This window comes from Cynocephalus volans, chromosome Y (assembly GCF_027409185.1).
Source record: "Cynocephalus volans isolate mCynVol1 chromosome Y, mCynVol1.pri, whole genome shotgun sequence".
NCBI classification, from domain to species: Eukaryota; Metazoa; Chordata; class Mammalia; order Dermoptera; family Cynocephalidae; genus Cynocephalus; species Cynocephalus volans.
The window spans coordinates 1,935,168-1,962,448 of record NC_084479.1 but is presented as its reverse complement, the minus strand read 5'-3'; the positions used below and the strand labels follow the sequence as shown (position 1 = coordinate 1,962,448).

General features: G+C 35.8%; 1 protein-coding gene and 1 pseudogene across 1 annotated transcript in view; both read left to right on the top strand.

The window, feature by feature from the left end:
- Nucleotides 1-27,281, top strand: part of LOC134368952 (structural maintenance of chromosomes protein 1B-like) — an 80,308-nt gene that overhangs the window by 25,866 nt on the left and 27,161 nt on the right. Inside the window, exons 8-14 of the mRNA XM_063085190.1 lie at nucleotides 1,517-1,599; nucleotides 2,291-2,498; nucleotides 5,614-5,799; nucleotides 7,823-8,002; nucleotides 16,620-16,766; nucleotides 25,738-25,875; nucleotides 26,162-26,275. Coding sequence (XP_062941260.1) covers nucleotides 1,517-1,599; nucleotides 2,291-2,498; nucleotides 5,614-5,799; nucleotides 7,823-8,002; nucleotides 16,620-16,766; nucleotides 25,738-25,875; nucleotides 26,162-26,275 — 1,056 coding nt within the window. The remainder of the gene's footprint in view (nucleotides 1-1,516; nucleotides 1,600-2,290; nucleotides 2,499-5,613; nucleotides 5,800-7,822; nucleotides 8,003-16,619; nucleotides 16,767-25,737; nucleotides 25,876-26,161; nucleotides 26,276-27,281) is intronic.
- LOC134368994 (5S ribosomal RNA) lies at nucleotides 4,218-4,336 on the top strand (annotated as a pseudogene).

Here is a 27,281-nt window from a genome sequence, read left to right as displayed (position 1 = left end):
GGCCTTAGAGACCGGTGGAAAAGACTGGGTGGCCCTCCTTCCCTTAGCGCTGTTCAGAGCCAGGAATACCCCTGGCCAGCTTGGTCTGACCCCTTATGAAATCCTCCACGGGGGACCCCCCCCCATACTTGAGTTGGGAGGAACACTGGGTCCCGATGATAACTTTCTTCCTGTCTTATTTACTCACTTAAAGGCTTTAGAAGTTGTAAAAACCCAGATCTGGGACCAGATCAAGGAGGTATACGAGCCAGGTGCCGTGGCCATCCCTCATCCGTTCCAGGTCGGAGACCAAGTGCTGGTCAGACGCCATCGACCCAGCAACCTTGAGCCTCGGTGGAAAGGCCCGTATCTGGTATTGCTGACCACCCCGACCGCAGTAAAAGTTGATGGCATTGCAGCCTGGGTACATGCTTCTCACCTCAAGCCTGCGCCACCCTCCGTACCAGATGAATCCTGGGAGCTGGAGAGGACTGATAATCCTCTTAAGTTGCGCATTCGGCGGCGGCGGAGCAAGCCTACCAAGTAATAACCCTAACCAGCCCAACACCCTCACCTGGCAGGTACTGTCCCAAACTGGAAAGGTTGTCTGGTTCAAGACAGAAGTCCACCCCCTTTGGACTTGGTGGCCCTCCCTTACCCCTGATATATGTGCCCTGGCGGCGGGTCTCGAGGCTTGGGATATTCCAGAAATTGATGCACCGGCCTCTAAAAGAGTCAGGCCTCCTGACTCAAACTATGAAAATGCTTATAACCAGATCAAATAACTCCCCTTGGTTGACCACCCTACTGTCAACCATCGCCGGGCCCCTATTACTCCTCCTTCTGTTGTTCACCCTTGGGCCCTACGTCATCAATAGACTAGTCCAATTCATCAATGATAGGGTAAGTGCAGTTAAGATTCTGGTCCTTAGGCAAAAATACCAAACCTTAAATGGCGAAGATAACTTTTAATTCCGCTCTAAGATTAGAGCGATCCACAAGAGAAATGGGGGAATGAAGGAAGTGCTTTTTACAAGGGTATAGGGAAAATACAGCCAAAAAGTCAAGTTAAGAAACAAGGGGAACAGAGTCAAACAGGATATCTGTGGTTATGCACCTGGGCCCCGGCCCGAGGCAAAGGGCGGATAGTTCCCAGAAATAGACAAGTCAGTTAAAGTTTCAAGAGTGCCCCTCAGCTGTTTCAAGGACTCCCACTTGACCGAAGTTCACCCCTGGCTTGATTTAAACTAACCAATTACCTTGCTTCTCGCTTCTGTACCCGCGCTTTTTGCTATAAAAAGGACCCAGGAGCTCTACTCGGCGCGCCAGTCTTTCGAAAGACTGAGTCGCCCGGGTACCTGTGTGTTCAATAAACCTCTTGTTTTTGCATCCGAAGCCGTGGTCTCGCTGTTCCTTGGGAGGGTCTCCCTGAACTGACTGACTACCCACTGCGGGAGTCTTTCATTAGTATGTGTTAGGCATGTAATTTAATTTGTTAGGAATTGTAATTGATTTTAGGTTTCCTTTCCTATTTCAGGGAAATCTAAAACAAATAAAAGAACAAATAGAAGATCATGAAAAACGAATAGAGAAGTTGGAGGAGTATACAAAGACATGCATGTAGGTAGAGTAAAAAGACACTCAGCTTTCTTACCTCTCAAGTGTCTGGTTATTTCTGTACATCAAATGAATGCTCCCACTGTTATAAAGTTCTCAGTCCTCCACTGTTTTTTCCTCCATTTTTTATTTCGTTGTAGATTGTTAAAGATTATCCTTAACTACATAATAAATGAAATATTTGATTTTTGAAAATATAAATGTATAATAGTAGTGAAACTTTTAACTTTCTTTTGGCATTGATACTTTTAATAAAAGTAGTGGGTTATGTCATGAAAGCTAATGCAAGGGTACTTCAGGAAGTTCATGGAAAAATAGAATTAAAAGATAATATGAATCTTTCCATGAGCTTTTTGAAGACCCCTCATACAACCCAAGTGTTCTGCCACTAAGGGTTTCTTTTTAATTGGCATTTCCTTATTATTAAGCTGATGAGGATTGCTCTGGTTATAGTGATCTATCGTTATGTTTCAGTGTGCAGAAATACGTATCTTTTGGATCAACAAAGAATGATCAGAATTGTTTTTGCCCTCATTTGGTGTGAGGTTCATTGTATTATATTTTTTTATCTTTTAAATATTAATAGAGCACTACTCCATTCGCCTGCAATGCTAGACAAGAGTGCTTTGTATCTGGTAATTCCTAAATTTTGGTTTTTCTTTTTGCTATGTAATTTGTTGTTGTTATCATGTAGGGATTGCTTGAAAGAGAAGAAACAGCAAGAGGAAACCCTAGTGGAAGAAATTGAAAAAACAAAATCAAGGATGTCTGAGGTTAATGAAGAATTGGATCGCATTGGAAGTGAATTGCAGAATGCTGGAATTGATAACCATGAGGGAAGACGTCAGCAAAAGAGAGCAGAGATTCTGGATCACCTTAAAAGACTTTACCCAGATTCTGTGGTAATTAGAATGAACAATTAAAACAAGGCTAAGCTTTCCTGTTTGAAAAAATACATTCTTATTTGGAATTATAAATATACCATTATTAGGAAGCAAAATTATTTCAGGAATCTTTAAGTTTTATGCTTGACAATTTATATTTAAGATATAACAGTAAATAATTAGGGTAAAATGTAAATTACTTTCAGTAGTGTCTATAGGTAAGTAATTACTGGGGAAAAGCATAGACATGAACACAGTACCCAAAAAGTCTGAGTTATTGCCTGGATCCCCAAAGGACATGGGTGCCATGAAGTAGTTTGAGCCTCCCAGATGCATGGTCTCAAACCTCATGTTCTTCATTCTTTCAGTTTTTTTTTAAAAAAATATTTTTTCAGGAGATGTCATTGGTATATTTTTATTCTCTAACTATGCATCTAGTATTGCTAATGTATTTTATTAACCAAAAATACAGTGTTACTTGGGGGTGTCACCCTCACTGCATTATTTCCTTTGGTACTGGGTGGGGCATCTGGCTTGCTTGTCAATAACATCAGTGTACACCGTGCAGTCATTTTATGTGGCCTGTTTTCAGCATTTTACACTGTTAACCACTTGATCTGTTTTGAAACACCTGCCATTGGCCTCCATGGTAACACACTGTCATGGTTTTCCTTGTACCTCTCTGGCCACCCATCTTCATCTTCTTTACAGTATCCTTTTTGACTTTCTGACTCTTAAATGTGGTTTTGACTTCTGGATAATGATGGAGGAGTAAAGCTGGGTCACAGAATCTTTTTTCCCCACTTTTTAACAAAATGACAAAAACTTTAACATATCAGTTCAAAAACCGATCAACCTAATGTCATAAACTTCAGAAAATGGTGATAGTCCAGGATTTAAAAAAAAAATTGAAATATAGCACTACTTGTTTTTAACTCTGCATAAGCCAAAGTGATAAGTTGACCATTTCCTAAGAATTCTCACTTGGGCCTGGCCGGTTAGCTCAGTTGGTTAGAGCACAGCCTTTTATAACACCAGGGTCACAGGTTCAGATCACTGTACTCGCCAGCTGCCAAAAAATAAAAAAATAAAACTGATTAAAGAAAAACATATATATATTTTAGGGCCAGCCCATGGCTCACTTGAGAGAGTGTGGTGCTGATATCACCAAGGCCATGGGTTCGAATCCCATATAGGGATGGCCAGTTAGCTCATTGGGTGAGCGTGGTGCTGACGACACCAAGTCAAGGGTTAAGATCCCCTTACCGATTCTTTTTTTCGAAGAACTCTCACTTGGTATACCTTAACCTAGCAAGAAGCAAACTTATATACATTTTTTTGCCCTTCTGACTGGAGGGAGTTAGACTAAAAAACTGGTGAATCAGGAAATGTGAATCTCTAATGCTCTGTGATGAAAATGAAGACTCTACAGCTCCTCATTAAGTTGAGAGGCCATTTTGAAGCTCTTTCCAAAATGGGATTTGTCCTCCTCCCCCAAGGTAGAAGAACCTTGGTATAGGATATTAATTTAAAAAGTCAGAAGAAAGAGCAGAACTCAGATATTCAAACAAAGCGTAATCTTACAAAGCCTTAGCTGAGCTCTCACTTACCCTGCCCTCCAACCCCTGAGGTGGTAAGGAACGTGGATAGAATAGGAAGTACTTATTCCATCAGCTGTTGCTCAAAGAAGTTAGCCTTCTCAGTTCTTTGGGAAAGGTAATCAAGAAAAAGTTGTCTGTCTATAGCCATACCACCCTAACCATGTCCGATCTTGTCTGACCTCGGAAGCTAAGCAGGGTTGGGCCTAGTTAGTAGTGGGATAGGAAACCACCTGGAAATACCAGGTATTGTAGGCTTTTTTAAAAAAAAAAAAAAGAAGAAAAAAAGTTATTACATCAAGTGAAAACAAACACAGCTGCCCACATTAAACCTAAGCAAGATGAAAAGAATCACTATGGCAGCGACAGCTATAAGTATACGTAATAATAAAGAGAAAGAAAATATTGGAAAATATTTAGAGGTCTAAGAGTCCAGCCTAGAAGGTTATAGAACAAAATCCCCCATTAAGTGTTTTATACTTTGCATAATTTAATAAGAGCTTGAATTCATAAAACTAGGTTCAAATATGAGGGAAAACAATAAAATGAAAAGGAAAACGCAGAGCTAAGAAAACAAATTAAGAACAAACATTATTACTGAATAATAATTAGTTAGCGTTTAGTTGATAAATAAAATAGACTAATAAAGAAATTAATAAGAAGTAGCAAGGAATGCTAAAGCAGCAAGGAATGAGCTGCACAGCTGAACATCAAATTCTCGACCCAGAAGAAAGGCTTGTGATAATCACAGGTTAATGGAAAAGAAAAAAAAGAGATTTAAACAATTAGAGCAAAGATAATAAATATGGAAAACTATGATGAGCTATCATAAGGAAATTGTGTTCCTGAAGTAGAACCTAATAAATGGAAGAGAGTCCAAAGAAATACTATTAAATCTTCAGATATTCTAGAGACTTTTGATACAGGATAGTTGACATTCAGACATTTTCTAGTAAAGTTTTTGAATTTCAGTCTAATTCTTGACCATTTTCATATCTTAGCTCAAATAACACTTCTTCACGGGAAGCCTTCCCTGACTTTTTAGGCCAACCTGGTCTCTTTTATATACTCACAGAGCACTCTTTTTTGTCACAGTGACTAGATCTATTTTGTACATGCATGTGACTATTGATTCTCTTTCTTCCTTACTAGACTGAAAATTGTGTGAGGTCAGAGAGTATCTGTTTTATTCGATAATGTTTATCCAGTGTCTAGCTCAGCACCTGCCCATAGTAGGTGCCTCATAGATTCTTGTTCAATAAATAGGGAATGAATGAGTTTTATTTAATTACTATAGTTTTAGAAAATATTTGAGTACTTTGATAAGGTTAGTCCCTCTATATTACTCCTTTCTTAAATGAAGTGGCATGCCTAAATGGACATTTCATAATAAAACTTAGGTCCACGTGAATAATTACAACGTTATAATTTTATAAATTACTTTTTGTCGTTGTTGCTTTGTTATTAGAAAACAGTAAATTATATGTTCCTCACTAATGTGTTTGTTTTCCTCTCCTTTCTTGAAACCTGCTAAGTATGGAAGACTGGTTGACCTGTGTCATCCTATTCATAAGAAATATCAGCTGGCTGTTACTAAGGTTCTTGGCCAGTACATCGTTGCCATTGTTGTAGCCTCTGAAAAGGTAGCAAAAGACTGTATTCGATTTCTGAAGGAGGAAAGAGCTGAACTTGAGACATTCCTTGCTCTAGATTACCTTGAGGTGAGAAATTTGTAATGTTTGGTATTTAGTAGTGATAAAATCTTGTCTGTTAAAGTATGTCTTTATTGCCTAAAACTATGGTAGTGACTGAAAAACTATGGTAGTGACTGAATGGCTGTGTTAATGTATTGGCAGGCAAAGAATAATATCAAGTAGCTGCTATCTTTCTTGATATCGCATCATTTTTTCCCTAATCTAGTTTTGTCATAATTCTATCTTGATGATTTTGATGCCTTTGCTCTAGCAGCGCACCACTCTGCATACTAGCCAGCAATGTATTTCGTTCTGTAGCAAAGTACAGATGCTCCTCAACTTGACCATGGAGTTATGTCACGGTAAACCCATCGTAAGTTGAGAATATTGTAAGTTGAAAATGCATTTAATACACCTAATCTGCCAAACGTCATAGGTTAGCAACACAGTGCACTGCAGAGTATCGGTTGTTTACTCTTGATCACGTGGCTGGCTGAGAGCTGCAGTTTGCTGCCACTGCCAGCATCACAAGAGAGTATCATACCACATACCACTAGGCCAGGAAAAGATTGAAATTCAAAATTTGAAGTACGGTTTCTACTGAATGTATATCACTTTGACACCATTGTAAAGTCAAGAAGTCATAACTTGAACCATCATAAGTTAGGGACCATCTAGACAGGAGATGGATAAGATATATGGTCTGTTGGTGAAATGTCAATTCAGTCTCTATTGCGAATATTTGGTCTAGTATGTCAACTCTTGGTGGGGCAGGCTAAATTTTGAGCCTTGAGGTTTGTGTTGAGATATGTTCACATATCCAGAGTCTAAATTCCTGAAGCAGGAACTCTATCATATCATAATTGATATCGTTTGTGATTTTTTTATTGCCTACCAAAGATATTCTGTTTGATCCAGCAGTCAAGACCCTGAACTGCAGGCAGTGTGCATAGTGGTTAACAGCATCATGCCTTAGGGTTGGACTGCCCTGAGTTTGAATCTCAGCACTACTTCTAATTTGCTCTCACTAATTTGTTCATAATTTTTCTGGGCATCAGTTTCTTCATCTATGAAGTAGAAGAATTAATTCTTACCTTATTGGATTATTGCAAGGAATCATTACATGTAAATCACCTGGCACGGTGCGTGCACAGAGGAGGGGCTCAGCAAATGCTAGCTGCCCACTGTACTAATACACTTTTGCTTATACCTTCTGCCTCCTGAAACGTCTTAGCCCTAATTCATCTGCCTATTAAAATCCTGTTTTACTTATTCCTCACTTGTGATTTTTTTTTTAAGGCAAACTCCTTTTTAAAAAATCTCATATTGAACTATATCAAATATATAAAGGGAATATTCTTATCCCTTTTCAGTGCCCAGTTCCATAATAGTAACTACTTTAGGTTGCTCCCATACACTCAATTTATGTAAATGTATATTCCTAAGTATATATACTCATGTGTATGTGTGTATATATATATATAACACATGCACACCTGTACCCATTTTGGTTGTATGTAGCATTTTTGCTTTGTTTTGCTTTGTTACACAAAAGTGAGATATTTTACTTGCTGGTTTTCATTAATACATTGCAGACACTTTTTTAAGCTGTTTGTGGACCCAACGTAAGAGTCATGACTAAGAAGGTCTGTAGCCTTTCCTGATCGTTTAATCCTAAATTGGTTTTTTAATTTCCATAGTATTGTACCGCTCTTTTGACACATATCTAAAAGGAAATTATTTCCCCTAGGTGTCATGTTCTTGAGAAAATGGAGCAATTCTCATGCATTGTTTTGTCCCAGCTAGTTAGTGACAGAGTTGAATCTGGAAATTAAGTCTTCTGGTTTTTCGTGAAGCTTATTTTTAATATTACATGAGCCAATGGTGGTATATAGTTCACAATGTTCTTGTCAAACTTTTATTATATGTAAGCGCACACTATTTGTCATTTGCTGTCACACCTATATATGTTTTGTGAGAAAGAATGTAATGAGTATTTGGTTTTAGTTTTAGTGTATCTAATATATCAAGTATTTTTTAAACCTTTTAGGTCAAGCCAATCAATGAAAGATTAAGGGAGATTAAAGGCTGTAAAATGGTGATTGATGTCATAAGGACTCAGTTTCCTCAGATCAAGAAAGTGATTCAATTTGTGTGTGGAAATGGCCTTGTCTGTGAGACTGTGGAAGAAGCCAGGCATATTGCATTCGATGGACCTGAAAGACGGAAAGTAAGAAATGGGTTGTACTGGATTGTACTTTTGGATAAATTGAAGCAGTATTTATAAGACTAATATATTCCACAAACAAATATTATATATGTGCTTTCGTATGTTCTCTATTTTGAGGAAAACCAACATGAGACCTAAGGTGGTTATGGCTTCATTAGTTTTTGTAATATTCAGTTGAGTTTTTAAAACATTAACTTCTCTAGCATTCCGCAACATCTTAAATTACATTTTGGAAAATAGATTTATTGTAATTATATCCTAAAGAAATTATTATTATTATTATTATTTTTTTCCCTTTATACGGAATAAATGTATTTGCTGAACCTCAGATTTTCCCTGCATTCACCTATATGGTACGTGTGTTTTTGTATACCAGAAAAGATTTTAGGTGCTTATTTTCATTCTGTGTTAATTCTTCCATAGCTTAATGGAGATACTGCCTTTTACACATTCAAGGTTTATCATATTTGAATTTAATGAAAGCACAATTGAAATGAGATTACTGAATACTAGTCTCTCAAGGGAATAATTTTGGTTTTAAAAATAACTATTGTTTCACTCTCAGTTGAGTAGAGTTTGTATTTAGTTTAGCAAGGTTAAATTCCTCAAATTATGTCACTTTTTTTTGTTTTAACTACATTTGTGATTATAACGTAGTGCTAAGGGCATTAGCTCTGAAATAAGACCAGTGATGCTACTTAGTAATTATGTGACTTTAGGCAAGTTTCTAAACCTCTAATTTTAGTTTTCTCATCTAAAATTGGTGAAATGGTAGTACCTATTTCCTGCGGTTATGAGGATTAAGTTAAGTAATAACATGCAAAATGCTATTATAGTGCCTGGAAAATAGCTCTCAAGTGATAGTCATTTTATTGTTTACTAGTCAATTAACACATTTAATCTGGATTGTCCAGAATTGCAAACAGGCTATTCTTATGAGATATAAGAATTTCCAGTGTTAAATTTATCTAACATGATTAACTTTTCATACATTTGGTGCTGCTATCAATAATAATCTTAATAATAAGGACATTACTGTCTTTTAGTAATTACTGTCATTGATTTCTTCATATTAAATTTAAGCAGGTAAAACAAGTGAACTATTAAGGTGTCTTCCTGGGCCAGCCCGTGGCTCACTTGGGAGAGTGTGGTGCTGATAACACCAGGGCCGCAGGTTCAGATCCCTATATAGGGATGGCCGGTTAGATCACGTGGGAGAGCGTGGTGCTGACAACAGCAAGTCAAGGGTTAAGATCCCCTTACCGGTCATCTTTAAGAGATTAAAAAAAAAAGTCTCTTCCTTATTTTGCTACCTCTTTACCTAAGATCGACCTGTATAATTGTAAAATTGACTTTTGAAGATTTGTACGGTAAATTTAAAGAAGTCACATTAAGACTGTTTATTCTTTTATTTAACAAATACGGTTTCTAGCTTGTTCACAATAACAAGCTTTTTACCCTTTAGGTTGTATCTTGTTCTTATCAGTATTTCAAAATTTTAATGTTTTATTTGTCTTATTTGTATCTTAACTATATTCCAGGAACTTTTAGAGAATTTTCTGTGTTTTAAATTGGGTAAAACAATTGGATAGATGTCACATTTTCATAGAAATCATCTGACATCTGCAATTTGTGTTTTTGGTTTTCCATAAACTTGAAGTTATGTTTTAGAATTTTCTTTATTCAAACATTTGCAAGTGATATCACAAAATATTTTGGCTTATTTATAAACTATAGTATATATAAACTGTATACATATCTACAAACGACATAATGTGTTACAGCAATTCTGCTAGCTACAGTTTTGTTACCATATTTTTGTGATAACTCAATTTTTAAATATTTAAAAAATTTATGTACCAAAATTTCAAAAACTAGAATCTCTTTATATATATTTAATTATTCCATTCACTCCCCTTAACCAGCAATTATTTGCTTCCTTCTCCCATAGACTAGTTGGTTGTTCTTTTAAAATATATATAGAAAGGGCCGAGCCTGTGGCGCACTCGGGAGAGTGCGGCGCTGGGAGCGCGGCGACGCTCCCGCCGCGGGTTCGGATCCTATATAGGACTGCCCTATATGGCTGAGTGCCGGTCACGAAAAAGACCAAAAAAAAAATATATATATATATATATATATATATATATATATATAGAAAGACATATTTATGTTTTACCGTTTTAACATGATGGAGCAAAAAATTGTTATTAAGTAGCTGAATAATTTGCAAAAAGATCATTTTTCAAAATTTTCACACATTATACAGAGCAAATAAAAGAACAGGGTACCACTTTAATAGGTACAGTCTGGTATAAAATATAGTTGAATTTAAACCTCATACCTTATATCAGAATAAGTCCCAGATAGATTAGAAATGTAATGTAAGAAATAAAACCATGAAAGTTTTAAGAGAAACCGTGGAAACTTTTTCTTAATCTCAGAGACAGGAATGACTTTACAATATGACAAAAACCCCAAAAGCTATAAAAGATGGATAAATTCACCTAACATAAAGGATTCCTACATGGCAAAAACTATCACGAGCAAAATAAAAAAGAAAATGGCAAACTGGGGGAAGTATTTGCAACTCATAGTAAATAACAAATTTTCCTACAAATCAAGGGGAAAGAACAATAATACAGTGGGAAAATGGACAAAAGATATGAACAAACTTGTTTTCATTAAAGGAAGTATAATAATTGCTCTGAAACAAAAACTTAACCTCACTTGTAACATGGGAAATACCCATTAAAACTACACTGAAGTACTATTTTCACCTGTCAGACTGACCAGCATCAAAAAGTTTGATAACATTTGATGGGGAAAGATGCCTTGCCTTCAGCGCTGAGAGTGTAAATTTCTACCAGCTCTATGAAGGATAATTCCTAGAAGTTGTACTTTTTAGCGACTTAACATATAGATAAATTTACATTGTATGAAATGATGTGTGCACAAGGTTTATTCATTGAACCATTGTGTGTAATGGGAAAAGCTGGGATCAACCCAAAGACCTATCCAATACTAGTTCAGTAAAATAAGAATGCATTCATAGAATGCAATACTATGCAACCTTAAAAAAGAATGATTGCTCTTTACGTTTGTGCAAGTACGAGACAATCTCCAAGATATATTCAGTTACAAAAAATAATATGTAGACTAGTGCTCAGTATATTACTATTTGTGTGAAAATGGGGAAAGAAGAAATTTATGCATGTATTGCATAATATGCAAAAATATTTCTAGGAGAATACTCAAGAAATTGATAGCATTGATTACGTCTAGGGATGGTAATGGGTGTTTGTGGCCAGGAATGCCAGGGACATTTTTCACTCTATACTGTCATACCTTTAAAATTTGAACTATGTGAATATCTTACCCACTCAGAAATAAAATGTTAAAGTATATTATTTTTCATACCAATAAAAGACAACTTTAAAAATACGTTATAATTTGCATAACACAAAAATTGTAGGAGAAATCTACTTCACCATCCTATAACACTGGAACAATATTTCTTGAAACAATTGAAGTTGGTTCAGGAAATGGTTGGTTATCCTACAGAACAAGTTTTTAATGCCAAAGAATTCATTCTTTTTGCAGGCCCATGCCCTCTGGAACTTTTATGTGATGCTATTTAAAAATTTCCTCAACTCCTTATTTTATATGATATCCAGTTGTTCCAGCCAAGGTATTTTTCAGAATCTAACCCCCAAGGTAGGCAGGGATTACGGCACTGAGAAACTCATGTGAACTATATATTAAGGAAATTGCAGTCTGGGGGAAAATTATTTTTCTGGAATAGTAGTTTGACTGTAAATCAAATGAAAGAAGGTTATATGAGACTACATGAACATTTAGAAGAAATAAATTTCTATGTACCGAAAAACTACTGAAAAAGCCTGATCCATAGTTCTATGAATTGTTGCCTACTACATTATTAGATTTGAAGGAGATGTATAACATAGTAGTTAAGAACATGGACTTAGATGTTTGACTGACTTGGACTGTAGTCCCTGTGTATGGCTTTAGGCAAGTCACTTGATATCTTTAAGCAAGTCCCTTATTTATTTATTTGTTTGTTTGTTTGTTTATCTATCTATCCATTCATTCATTCATTCATTTATTTAGAATATTCAGGAGATACAAAGCTGATTGTCTCCCCTCCTGCCCATGATGTGGGGGCCAGATTCATACAGGGACATACCTGTTACCAGAAATTGCTTGTGTACCCTTTGTCCCCTTCCAATTATCCCCCAACCTCCCTCCCCCTCCTCTTCTCCCCTCAGCTTCAATTTGTAGCCCTAGGAATGTTCCCTCCCTGTGTTGGATCATGGGACTACTGTGGTCTTTCTTTCCCGCCTTCCTTTCTCTCTTAGCTCCCACATATGAGTGAGCACATGAGGTATTTATACCTCTGTGCTTTGCTCGTTTCACTCAACATAAGCTTCTCCAGGTTCATCCATGTTGCTGCAAATGGGGGTATTTCATTCTTTTTTATGGCAGAGTAGTATTCCATAGTGTATATATACCACAGTTTCCTTATCCAATCATCTATTAATGGACATTTACGTTGGTTCCATATCTTGGCTATTGTAAACAGAGCTGCAATAAACATGGGAGTGCAGGTGTCTCTTGGACATGATAATTTCCATTCCTCTGGATATATACCCAGAAGAGGTATTGCTGGATCATATGGAAGATCTGTCTGTAGTTGTTTGAGAAACCTCCAAATTGTTTTCCAAAGTGGTTGTACTAATTTACATTCCTACCAACAGTGCAGTAGTGTTCCCTTCTCTCCATAGCTGCCAGCATTTGTTATTCAGCGTCTTTTTGATCATAGGCCGTCTAACTGGAGTGAGGTGGTACCTCAATGTGGTTTTAATTTGCATTTCCCTGATGACTAGTGATGTTGAGCATTTTTTTATGTATCTGTTGGCTATTTGTATGTCTTCCTTTGAAAAATGCCTATTCAGGTCCTTTGCCCATTTTTTAATTGGGTCATTTATTTCTTTACTGTATAATTGCTTGAGTTCTATGTATATTCTGGATATTAGTCCCTTGTCGGATGCATAGTTGGCAAAAGTTTTCTCCCACTCTGTAGGTGGTCTTTTCATTCTGTTGGTTTTTTCTTTTGCTGTGCAGAAACTTAGTTTGATATAGTCCCATTTGTTTATATTTTCTTTTGCCGCTTGTGCTTTTGGGCTCATGTTCATAAAGCCTGTGCCCTGACCTAACTGTTGAAGTATTCCACTTATATTTTCGCTTAGTAATTTTACAGCTTTGGGTCTTCTACCCAGGACTTTAATCCATTTTGAGTTGTTTTTAGTGTATGGTGAGAGATGCATATCTAGTTTCATTCTGCATATGGATATCCAGTTTTCCCACCACCACTTGTTGAAGAGGCAATCTTTTCCCCAAGGTAGATTTTTATTGCCTTTTTCTAATATCAGATGGCTATAAGCCTGAGGAGTGATTTCTGGGTTCTCTATTCTACTCCACTGGTCTGAATGTCTACTTTTATACCAGTACCATGCTGTTTTGGTTACAACAGCTTTGTAGTATAATTTGAAGTCAGGCAGGGTTATGCCTCCGGCTTTGTTTTTTTTGCTCAGGATTGCTTTGGCTATTCAGGGTCTTTTGTTTTTCCATAGGAAAGGTTAAGATTGTTTTTTCCATTTCTGTAAAGAATGTCATTGGTGTTTTGATGGGGCAAGCCCCATTTTGTAAAATGGAAATAATATCTACATCAAATCAAATGACATATAAGCATTGTGTCAATGCATTTTGTTTCAATAGTGAATAGTTGGAGTAACAACAGCATCAGCCACTGCAGCAATAAAGTAAAAGGAACTTCAGAAAATCATTGTACACCCTGTTTAAAGAGGCAAAATTGACTTGCCCCTGTATCAAAGTTGGGAAGAGAGAGTAGGCACCAGAACTTATGTTTATTTTGGCAGATTCTTATTAATAGCTCAAAATTCTAGATATATTTCTCTCTCTTCTCTCCAAGAAAGCTCCCATAGATTTTTTTTTTCTGTTACAATTTGGTTTTTATGTATCAGAAATACAAGTTAATAAATGTTCAATTTAGAAAACTTTGGAAAACAGAAGCTCAAAAAGAAAAAAAACCACAACTCATCCCCTAAGATGGTTGCCAAGTAAAATATTTGGACATACTTATACAAAAAAATTATTTGTTTATCTGAAATTCAAATTTAGCTGGGCATCCTGCATTTTTATTTGCCATATCTGGTAACCATACCCTATAGAGAACTACTAATGAGTATTATAGTATATATGTTAATATGTTATTTTATAATCAACTATATTTGTAACTGTTGTTATTATCTATCTATCTATCTATCTATCTATCTATCTATCTATCTATCTATCTATCTATCTATAAAACTGGGTCTTTACTATGAGATTAAATATATATTTACATACGTTTACTTTATTTTAGTTTACTTTTCTTCAATGGTCTCACTTTTATATTTTAATTTTAGTCTGTCTGGAATTTATTTATTTATTTATTTATTTATTTATTTATTATATTTTTTTAAAGATGACCAGTAATGGGATCTTAACCCTTGACTTGGTGTTGTCAGCACCATGCTCTCCCAAGTGAGCTAACCGGCCATCCCTATTTAGGGATCCGAACCCGTGGCCTTGGTGTTATCAACACCACACTCTCCCGAGTGAGCCACGGGCCGGCCCTTGTCTGGAATTTATTTTGATGTGCATTGTTAGATGTGGGTATTAGCTTTTTTCCCGTAAATGGTTAATTACTTGCCGTAATATCATATATTGAATATTTTATCTTTTTCTTATTTAATTGAATTTAGTGGTTATAATATTAGAATTTATAATTATAGTATTCTAAATTATTAATTATACTTTGTTCTTTTTCCACCGAGTATAATTTCTTACGTTTATTTTAATTAGTATTTGTAGCTGTCTGATTGTTTATTAACATGTTATAATTTTTTTGTAATCTCTGAGAATTAAATTCTTTAACAAAATAGTCAAGGTGCACTTTATAAATAAGTAAAGTACTAGCCCACAAGTGCTATATAATCAGCATGTCTAAAATGAAATTCACATTCTCTTTTCTAAATCTTGATCTCTCTTCTGTATTCTTCAACTCAATTCTTGATAATACTGTTCTAGCCAAACAAAATCCTATTGTTTCCCCAGGGAGTCTTTCCTAACCTCTACTTCCAAACAATCCCCAGGCTCTTCTTATAATATATCCTAAATATTTCTTAAATCTTTTTCCTTTTCTTCACTCTCAGTACTATTGGCTGAATTTATACCATCATCTCTGGCTTTGCTGGACCAATGCATTTTCCAAATAGTTGCCAGAATGGTCTATCTAAGGCTCCTTTCTGACATTTCTCTCTTTCTGTTGGGTGTCAGAGTGTTCAGAGCCTGTCCTCCTCAGCTCCCTCTATAAGCTCCTCTAGTCCTCAATGGAATTCCATCCACATTCTTTGATGGCTTACAAAGAGCTCCGTGATCTGGCCTGTCTACTAGCCTCGTCTCTAAGTTGTTCCTTAACTCGTCCATGAATTCCAAACCCTTTTATATTCATTCCTTCTTTCCCCATCCCATCCCTGTGACACGTGCACACTCACGCACAATCCATTTTATGCATTCATACCTCTCCCACTTGCATGCCACCACTGCCCTTTCCCTGGCTACCTCCCGTCTGTGTCAGAGACAACTGCCTGCTTAATATTCCTCTCTACTTCTCCCTTACTCATGGACCTTGATTTCACTGTGTAGCAATCTAGGTGTGGCCACTGGATGTAAATGGTAGTCATTGGTGGGCCTGCCAGGAAAGTTTCTTTATAAGACCCTTTTACCCTGACTCTCCCTTCCTGTCTTCTTTCTTGAAACACAGACACTATGGCTGAAGCTCTAGGAGTCATCCTGGACCACACAAGGACTTTGAAGATTGTCATATAAGAGACACGGACACATACACATATACACACATCACTAGCACAGAAAGTGTAGAGGTGAAGTAAGCTTTATTGAGAACAATTTAGAAGCAGAGAAGCAGTGGAGCCTTTCATTTACTCCATAAAGCATATGCTTGCTAGCAGGACTATAAACCTCAGGCTGTATTATATACCTTGTCCCCATTTAAATTTTTTTCTTGGTTCTAGTTTCACATCCATTTTGGAGAGAGTGATGTTTTTGGTATCCTAAAATTATTAAGGCTATTTTCAAAATATGCCATTGACATATATGACAAGATTCCTCACGACACAGGACTATGTAATGCAAACTATTTGATACTAAATATAAATATTCTTAGTTTTTGCTTCCCGGTGTTGAATATGTTTGGAACTGATATTCAACTTATTTCGAACCTTTATAATTGCTGTTAATTTGTTGCCTAGAATTACTTTGGGCCTTAGTGAAAAGGGGTTTTGTATTTGTGGTTTGTTTCCTGGTGTCACTTCATGAACTACATATTTTATTAGTAAAGTATAGTAAGTGGTTTTTCTCATCTTCATATTTTCAGCTGTACAAATTGCTACATTATGCCTTATTTTTATCTTCTTTATGTACATTTTTTCAAGGTGAAATATTTTTAATTTTACAGACAGTGGCTCTTGATGGAACATTATTTTTAAAATCTGGGGTGATCTCTGGAGGGTCAAGTGATTTAAAATACAAGGCTAGATGCTGGGATGAGAAAGAGTTAAAGAACCTGAGAGACAGAAGAAGCCAGCTAATCCAAGAGCTGAAGGTAAATCCATGTCATAAAAGTTATAAAATTCTAGTGGAATAAGCTAGTGTGTTTTTAAACCAGGTTGAGGTATTTTTTGGTAGTAAAAGTAGCATGCCTATAATTTTAAAATATACAAATAATGCAGAATGTAATAAAAATAAAAGTAAAAATCTTTCCCTTACCCATCCTTATATCTCAGTGGTATTTTCTAAACACAGTTTGATGCTTAGCCTCCTGAAGTGTTCTCCATATATGCAAGTATATGTATTATTTTTCTTATTTTCTTTGTTTTAAAATAGATTTTTGCTAAAGTAGTGTTTGCAACAAGCCTTTTCATTTAATACCATAAAATGACATGTTTATATTTTCACATATAGAAAGTTACTTTATTTTTTAATGAATCCTGCCTGGTATTGTATTATGGGTTTATTTATTTAACCAGTCTCCTATTGATTTGTATTTTGCTGTCACAAATGGTGCAACATTAAACATTCTTTAGAGATGGAGAATAACATAGTACCTAAGAGTATAAATTCTATAGCCAAGCTGCCTGGGTTTGAATCCTGACTGCCACTTAGTAGTGGTATGACCCTGGGCAAGTTACCTAACCTCTTTGTACCTTAGTTTGCCCATCTGTTAAATGGGGATAATAAAAGTACCTTCCTTGGGCCGAGCCCGTGGCGCACTTGGTAGAGTGCTGCGCTGGGAGCGCAGCGACGCTCCCGCCGCGGGTTCGGATCCTATATAAGACTGACCGGTGCACTCACTGGCTGAGTGCCGGTCACGAAAAAAATAAATAAATGAAAAAAAAACAAAAAAAAACGGCAGTAGTAATATTTAAAAAAAAGAAAAAAAAAAAAAGTACCTTCCTTTTAGTGTTATTATAAGGAATAAATCAAATAATTCAGATAAAATACTTAACACAATTCCTGGCTTATGAAGTACTCTATAAATGCATGTTAGTATTACGTCTTTATTTGTATAAATATATCTCTGAGATGAATTTCTACAAGTGGAATTTCTGGGTCTAAGAATATGTGTACTTAAAATGTTGATAGACTTTTGGCCGGTGAGCTCAGTTGGTTAGAGTGTAGTGTTATAACACCAAGGTCAAGGGTTCTATTCTTGTACAAGTTAGCCACCAAAAATAGAAACAAATAAAATGTTGGTAAATATTGCGAAATTCTCATCAAAAGAAAACTTGTAGTGGGGCATGCATGTCCCTAGATTGCAGCACTGGGTATTAGTAAATATTTTAATCTTTGTCAAATTGATTGATAGAAAAATGTAATCTAGTTTGATACTCATTTCTTAAATTATAACAGGTTGAACATCTCGTGTATTTGTTGGTTCTTTGTAATTTTTTCTTCTGTGAAGAACTGTGTGTTTATTTTCTGTGCACATTTTTCTATTAGGTTTTTTTTAATTACCTATTTTAAGTTATTTTTATAACTTAAATTACCCCTTAGTCATATACTCTTATGTTGTAAATATTTTCTATGTTTGACTTTTTAGTTGGCTTTATTGGGGTGTAATTAGCATACAATAACAGTCACCAATTTTAAATGTATAATTGAATATATTTTGACAAACGTATGTCATTATGTAACTACCACCACAACCATGACATAGAAAATTTCCATTACCAACATTCCCTCCCCCCCCCACATTCCTTTGTGCTCCTTCACAGTCAGTCCCCTCCCCTAGGCCCCTTAGGCCCTGGCAACCCAATCTGTCATAGTTTTTCCTCTTCTAAGCTTTCATTTAAATGGAATCATACAGTAAGAAGTTTTTGCCCATGTTTTCTTTACTTAGCCTAGTGTTTTTGATACTCCTGTTGTGTGTGTATCAACAGTTTATTCCTATTTATTTGTTTGATGCTTGACTTTATTCTTTTTTGTCATGCATGTGTTTTTAACCTTTATGTAGCCAAATTTATTAATCTGTTATAATTTCTGGATTTTGTAATATATCATGCTTAGAAAGATGTAATTCTTTCTTAACTCACAAAAGAAATTCAATAATGTTTCTAGTGCTTTTGTGTATTTAACATTTACATTTTTTTATTCCTTTGGAATTTATTTTGATGACTGGGATCCAACCTTATTTTTACCAATTGACTTGTCATTTTATAGAAGCATCATTTGTTGACTAGTGTAATTCCACCCCACATACTTGAAATGTCAACTTTAGATACTAAATTGATAGAATGCTTCCAGATAATTTATTTTTCCTATTTAGCTTTCTTCTTTTGTGTATACAAATTACCAATTTTTGATTCAAGGATTGAATCAAAAACTCAAGGATTGAATCAATAGTGATTTGTGGCAAGGTTACTTAACATATTTTAATCTTTTTCTGTAAGCATAAGACCACATTTTATGTTTTAGTCTAAGGTATAGAAATATTCAGCTTTTAGAAATTTTAATAATTTAGGCCTAGGCCCAGAGAAAGTTCTGAGAAGCTGGCAACTTGAAATGACTTGCGTTCTATCCATGTCCATATTAACTTCCCACCTGTGTGTCTCACCTGAACCAAGTGACAGCTGGGTGGGAATGATATCTTGGGTTCTGGAGGAGGCTGCTGGGAAAAGCTGATGCAGAGCTTCCTCCTCTTCATCTGTAAAGAAGACTTGGGGAAGAATCAGGACATATGGGGATCCTAAGGGTAAATTGAACATTTGTCTCATGTGAGTATGCCTGGTCTTCTTGAATCCCATGAAGCTAATTATTTGCTGAACAAGTCGTTTGTGGGGCTGCTGCTCTTTAGGGTGCTTTAATACCCAAACTTGATCCTCACTGGGCAAAGAAATACGTAAAAGCATCTGAGGTGTTCCAGGAGCCAGGCAACAACTTGAACAACAACAGAAAAGTAAAGGAGCTTTAAGGAGATTCAGTATAGTTTTGACCCTCACCCCAACCCCCATTACCTCAAAAAAAAAAAAAAAAAAAAAAAAGAGACTTTCTAGAACTAAAAATATTTCTTAGCTATAGAATCGAAGGAGAGGATTGCCATTGTTGAGAACCAAATTAGCAACCTGAAAGACCAAATGGAAGAAGCATCTCAACGAGGGGAACAAAATTACAATGATAAAGAAATCTGCTAATAGAGCCTTGGTGGATAGACTCAGGAGACTTGAGAATAATAAAATCTCGAAGGATGAAAAGAAACACAGACGAGGGGAAACAAATTTTTAAAAAGATTTTGTAATCTGAGAAGCCACCTTAATATTACCATTGAAAGGACACACTCAGTCCCAGTCCCATGTAAGTGTGGTGAGAAAAGGCTACGGTGATGCAGATCTTGGTGTAATTCGTGAATGCCTAGGTTATAAAATTAGTAGGTTATAGAATCAGTGCCAAACTACCCTCCCCCACACATTTTTTAAGAAAAAAATTTTATAGGTTTAAGAAAATCAAGCTTACGTTAGGCAACGGAACTGGACACTACTATGGAATAATAGCTACAGGAAAAAGGATTATAACCCAGGATACAACTTACCTTTTAGGAATCTGCAGATAAGCAGATTCAGAGAATGTCATCCATATACTCCGTGTGACAAAGATACTAGAGAAAGTACTCTAAGCACCACAAGAATTAGAATAGACCTAATTATAATAAATTAATAGTGCTAAACTAACAGCAAAACCAAGGTATTGGAAATGGAGAGAGATATAAATGTGTTCCAAAGTTTCATCTGTGAGGAATCTGTGAGGAAAGGAAATGAGAATATTCTAAAGATCGAATCTTGAGGGGTGGGAGGGACAGAGGTGAAACCAAAGTGTTAAACACAAGAACAAATAGCAAACCAACAAAAATGAATGAAAAGAACAAAAAGAGGGAAGGAATAAAATTTTTGTATATCAGTCATTATGGTAAATGAGTGGATTTAAGTCTCCCGTTAAAAGACCAAAACTGTCATAGGTTAAAAAGCTAAATATCATTTACAAGAAGTCATCTTAAAACTGAATGTTGAAAATAATGGGATGAGCACATGACAAATGCAAACAAACAAACAAAAAAGGAGTGAATATCAGACAACGTGAACTTTAAAGTTAAAAATCTTTGTGTCGTATGGTGCGCTTTCAATAAATATTTATTAAATGAATTGAACAAAGGAGATGTTATGTGATAAGAAACAAAGCTCTCCATTATAAACCTGTTTATAGCACGTAGCACCTAAATATTTAAAATGAGAATACTTCTTAATAAAGATGAAACTTATAGTGAAACATTTTAGTAGTATGACTCTTAAGTCACTTGCATGCTTTTATGCTTTAGTTTCCTTATCAATAGAATGGGAATAATAATATACCTATTTCATAACATTGTTAAGGGGATGAAGTAGGTTAAAAGGTGTAAGCTGTGAAGAATCATGACAAGTGCTCAATAAATGTGAAGAATTACTAACAATATCCACGAAACACTTACAGAAACTGATCATATGCTGATCACAATGGAAACCTCAAAAGAAGACATTTTTATAGGTCACCTTGATCATAATTTCATGAAATTAGAAATAGTGACCAAAAAAGTCTTTGCCTACGTAGAAATTAAGTGTACGAGGCAAATTATAAAATGTCTAGAAAATGATGAACATACTTCCTACCATTATTATTTTTTTTGTTCTTTTAATTTTTTTTTTTTTTTTAAAGATGACCAGTAAGGGGATCTTAACCCTTGGCTTGGTGTTGTCAGCACCACTCTCACCCAGTGAGCTAACTGGCCATCCGTATATGGGATCCGAACCCATGGCCTTGGTGTTATAAGCACCGCACTCTCCCGAGTGAGCCACGGGCCGTCCCCTTACCATTATTTTTGAGACACAGTGAAAGCTACATCAAGAGTAAAATGTCTTAACTATTAAAGAAGAAAGATGAAATACAAGAGAACTTATTACTCACCTTGAGAAATTAGAACAACCACAAAATAACAAGACTATAAAAGGGAATTATTTTTCAAAGCTGAAATTAATTACAACTCAGAAAAGGAGGGATGGCCGGTTAGCTCACTGGCTGAGCGTGGTGATCACAACTCAGAAAAGGGACAAATGAATCTAAAAGCTGGTTCCTTTGAACAACTAATAAAATAGATAAACTCTGAAACCCTAATGAAGGAAAGAAAAGGTAGAAGCAAACATATGTGATCAGGAATGAGAAAATTAAAAAACTTTAAAGAATCTTAGATGCAAATAACTATATAGTTTAAAAAACAAAATCTGAAAGAAATTATTTTCAGAAAATATTAATTACCAAGATTGGACAGAAAAAATGTGGGACATTTGACACAGTAGCAGGCATTAGTGAAATTGGCTGGCCCATTCCCCATCCACAATTTCTTCCTTCCTTACCTGCCTCTATTGTAGAATCATTAAAAACAAGACAAGTTGATTTCCCAAGTTTTCTTGTGGCAAGGGGTGGCCATGTGACATTTTTGGCCAATGAGATATAAATGGAAGTGTTAGTGTTACTTTTTGCATTTTCTTCTACTTGCCTAGAACACAGTTAAGAGCCCTGGAGCTGCAGCAGCAATCTTGCACCAAGAGAAAAACAGGCATGAGATAAAAGCCATTGTACTAAGAAACTTAGAGTTGGTGCTATTGTTGAGCAACTGCATCACCCTACACTGCTTTTGTGTGGAGGAAAGAAAAAAACAATATATTTAAAGCCACTGATAGTTGGGTGATCTACCACTGAAAAAAGACTTAAAGAATATAAAATGGTGCAGCTGCTCTGGAAAATAGTATGGTGGTTCCTCAAAAATAGAATGATCCAGCAATTCTACTTTGGGGTGTCTACCCAAAAGAATTGGAAGCAGGGTCACAGGGATATTTGTACACCCATGTTCACAGCAGCATTATTCACAATAGCTAAAAGGTAGGAGCAAGCCAAGTGTCCATCACTGGATGAATGGATAAAAATGTGGTATGTACATGTGAGTACAGTGGGCTGGGGGAATGGAGAATGAGTAGTTTAATGGACTCAGAGTTTCAGTTTTACCAAATGAAGATTTCTGGAGATTACTGCATGACATTCAATAGTTTAACACTAAACTGTAGACTTAAAAATGGTGAAGATAGTAAATTTTATGGGTATTTTACCACAAATTTTTTTTAAAAAAGACTGAGTTTATAGCTGGCTGAGGTCTATGTGATATAATTCTAATTTTATGTAGACCATTCTAACCCATGAAAAATATGGAAACTTCCCAGTTCATTTTACAAAGATAGTATAACTTTAATATTAAATATAAAGAGAGAACAAAAAACAAAACTAACGACTGACTTCCCTTATGAATATAAAGGCATAGTTTATATTTTTGCATTTAAAAAGGGAAAAAATATTCTGCTCCCAATAGGAATAAATGTAAATGTGAAGGCACAGTAACTCCATAAATATAAGCAATTATCATGGGTCAATTAAGAAAAATAAAAAAGACAAAAGAAGAGAAATAGAAGGGCTGGCCTGTGGCTCACTTGTGAGAGTGTGGTGCTGATAACACCAAGGCTACGGGTTCGGATCCTATATAGGGATGGCTGGTTCGCTCACTGGCTGAGGGTGGTGCTGACAACACTAAGCCAAGGGTTAAGATCCCCTTACTGGTCATCTTTAAAAAAAAAAGAGAGAGAGAGAGAGAAATAGAGAGTAGAATAGTGGTTACCAAAGAGAGGGGGCAGGGGACTGGGGAAAGGTTGGTAGACAGGTACAAAGTTACAGTTAGATAGGAAGAATAAGTTCTGGTGCCCTAGGGTGGCAATAGCCAATAATGTTGTATAGTATATCTCAAGACAGCCAGAAAAGAGGATCTTGAATGTTATAACCACAAAGAAATAATAAACGTTTAGGTGGTAGATATGCTAACTATTCTGATTAGGTCATTGTACAGTATATGCATGTATTGAAACAACAAACTATCCCATAAACATGTACAATGAAAAAAAATTTTTTAATTTAAAAAGAAAACTATATCTTATTGAAAGACATAAAACAACTGAAAGACATGCTGTATTCATAGGTTAGAAGACCTTCAATATATAATTTGAATGCAATTTTAATTAAAAATAGTACCAAGGATTTTTTAATTGATAAGATGATCTTCAGTTCTTACATATGAATTTTCTTGAGACTAGTAAAAAAATGTATATAATAAAAGAGAGTGAGGTAGGACTTCCCCTGCCAGCACACAGAATACTCTGAGAAACGATTTTAATCTAGTTGACGTAGTATTGGCATAGAAATGGACAGATTAGTAAAACTAGGAATTCCAGAAATAGAGCCCAGTATATCTGACAGTTTCGTATGTAACAGAGATGACATTTCAGTTCAGAGGTAAAAGGATAGATTATTTAATGTTATTGGCACATCTAGAGAAAGTAATTTTGTGCCCCATATTATGACACACATAAATTCTAGATGGATTAAAAAATGCATGTAAAATAATTTTTATTTTTATTTTTAAAAAGATGACTGGTAAGGGGATCTTAACCCTTGGCTTGGTGTTGTCAGCACCACACTCAGCCAGTGAGCTAACCGGCTATCCCTGTATAGGATCTGAACCCGTGGCCTTGGTGTTATCAGCACCACACTCTCCCGAGTGAGCCACGGGCTGGGCCCTAGAAGTTTTGAATTTTAATGCGATCAAATTGTGTACAATTTGCCTGGTTTTAAAATGTACACAAGTTTTAAATGAAGAACATAGGCTGTATCCTATTAAAGAACTCTTTGCAAATTGACATGAAAAAGGCATTGTGATAGAAACACCTGGGCAAGGGATAGGGTTTGATAGTTCAATGAAAGAAGACATCTATATGGCCAGTAAACATGAAGAAATGTTTGATATGGAATACAGTACTCAGGGGAAAACAAATTAAGTTTACTTTATGCCTATCAATAAGACATGGAAAAATAAATATATATATAAAATTCTTATTGCCGGTGGAGATGTAAGGAAAAGAGTTACTCACATTATCTATAGAAACGTGAATTGTTACAGTTTTGGGGAAAGCAATTCAGTATCAGCTATTAAAATAAAAATGTGAGTACTAGGGATGGCCCGTGGCTCACTCGGGAGAGTGCGGTGCTGATAACACCAAGGCCACGGGTTCGGATCCTATATAGGGATGGCCGGTTAGCTCACTTGGGAGAGCGTGGTGCTGACAACACCAAGCCAAGGGCTAAGATCCCTTTAGAGGTCATCTTAAAAACAACAACAACAACAAAAAAAACTTTTGATCCATGAATTTCATCCAGGGAATTTATTGCATGGAAATAAAAACACCAGACCTTGAGGGTTATACATCCAGGTATGTTGTAGTATTGTTTCTGGTGGCAGAAACCTGGAGACAAAGCAAATGCCCATTAGTAAGAGAGTAATTGAACAATTTTGGTACAGTCACACTCTGGAAGAATATGCAGCCATTGGAAGAATGAAGTTAGAGCTTTATCAGCTGCCTTTTGTGAGTAATTGAGTGAGAAAAGCAAAATGCAGAATAGCACACGTATGATTCCAAATTTGCAAAACAAGCCTGAAAAACCTACATATATAGGTGAATATATATATACACATCGTGTACTTGTATGTCACAAGGACTTGGAGTAAAAATACAGAACATATACGAGGGAGTTAATTTGTTTTAGTGATAAGGTGAGTGAAGGGAGAAGGGAATAGGGGAGGCAAGCAGAAAGACAAGGATGCCTGGAAAGTGAGGCAGTGAGTCACGCGATCCTGCCGATGCCATTTCTCTGTGTTGAGGGCAACACGTCCACTCCCCGTTCTTCATCTTTCATACCTAGTCCTTTCCTGTTGGAAAGCATGTTAGTTTTTCGAAAAGTTTGTATGGCATCTTGGTTACTCCAGATGGCTAATGTACTTAAATGCCAGGTCTCTTATCAGAAGGAGGGGGGTTGTATGTAAAAAATCAATGAATTATTACTTTGAAAAAGTGAAAGTGCTTTTCTACTGTAAAATGTTCTTATATTTGTCTTCTTAGGATTTAATGAAGACACTCCGCAAGGAAACAGATTTGAAACAAATACAGTCTCTCATACAAGGAACTCAAACACGACTCAAATATTCACAGCGTGAACTAGAGATGATTAAAAAGAAGCACCTTGCTGCCTTTTACCAGGTACTACAGACTTATGCAAAATTTGATGGAAATTAGAACTAGAGCAGAGTTTCAGGAATTATATAGATAGCATCATGTAGTTTTTAGATTCCTGACCTTATAATTGAGGTAATATTATAGTCCTTTAATTATTTTTATGGTACTTAATCTTGTTATCCAACTGTACTTGAATTCATCTTAACTCATGGATTCCTCTTTTATTCTAAGAGACAGCTATCATGTTTTTGGCTTTACTATATAAAACTAAAATGGCCACGTTAAAAAATGTTTTCTCTTTTGTTATTAGGAACAATCTCAGCTACAAAGTGATCTACTAAATATTGAGCCTCAGTGTTCTATGCTGAGCGAAGGAATCAAAGAACAACAAAGTATTAAAGAACTTCAAGAAAAGATTGATAAGGTCATAAATATTATATTTATTACTGACAGGCATATAGAATATAGTTGTAGACCAGATACCAGATTTAGGACTTCTTGAATATGTGCTAAAGCAAAGGATGATAGTTAACAGTGCCCTATCAGAAACAACACGTAAGCTAAGTTTTATTGCTTTGCCAAATTAGTTTCCTTGGATCTTTTGAGAACCACTATTGCCCATCTCAAGAGACAATGACCAGTGCACACTCCCTTCTATCCAACCTCTCCTTGCCCATTGTAAAAATTAGTCTCTTCCTTTATCCCACTGTCCTTGACACCAGGCGGTAGAGAACTGACATTTACGTTAACTTTTAAGGTTCCTCATTTACTCAACAGTTATTTTTTTCTAACACCTGTTAGATGCCAGGCATGGTGCTTGGTTCTCGGGGCAAGAAAGATTTGGTTATCTAGCCTCTGCTTATAAAGTGTCAGGAAATTTCTGATTTAACTTATTCCACTGTTGGGTATCTCTGATCCTCCAAGAGTTATTTGTCACATCATCACTCTGTAACTTCCATCCATTGCTTTTAGTTCTGATTTTTATCCCATGATTTGAAACCAGACTCATGTAGCTCATTAATTATCTCTTTTCCAGGTTAAATATCCCTAATTTCTTTTATCATTTCACATCACCATGGATTTAAGGCCAGTTCTGGTAATCATCCTCTGGATGCTCTGTTGTTTGCCAATGCCCAGAACAGAGCATGTCAAAATATTTTCTGATCAGTACAGAGTATTATGTATATAACGCTGTGTATATAACTTTCCATGATTTGGATTATCTACTTGTGCTAATTGGATCGATCTACTGCATCAATCTTATCACATTTATATTTAATGTACATTCAACTAAAATCTAAAAGTTTTTAACTTGTCCTTCTGTTAAGACAGGTCTCTCTCATCCTACAATTATACTTACATGCAGGGCTTTAAAAATATTTGATTTAAATTTTATTTTGTTGGATTTAGCTCATTTAATTTTTCCAAAT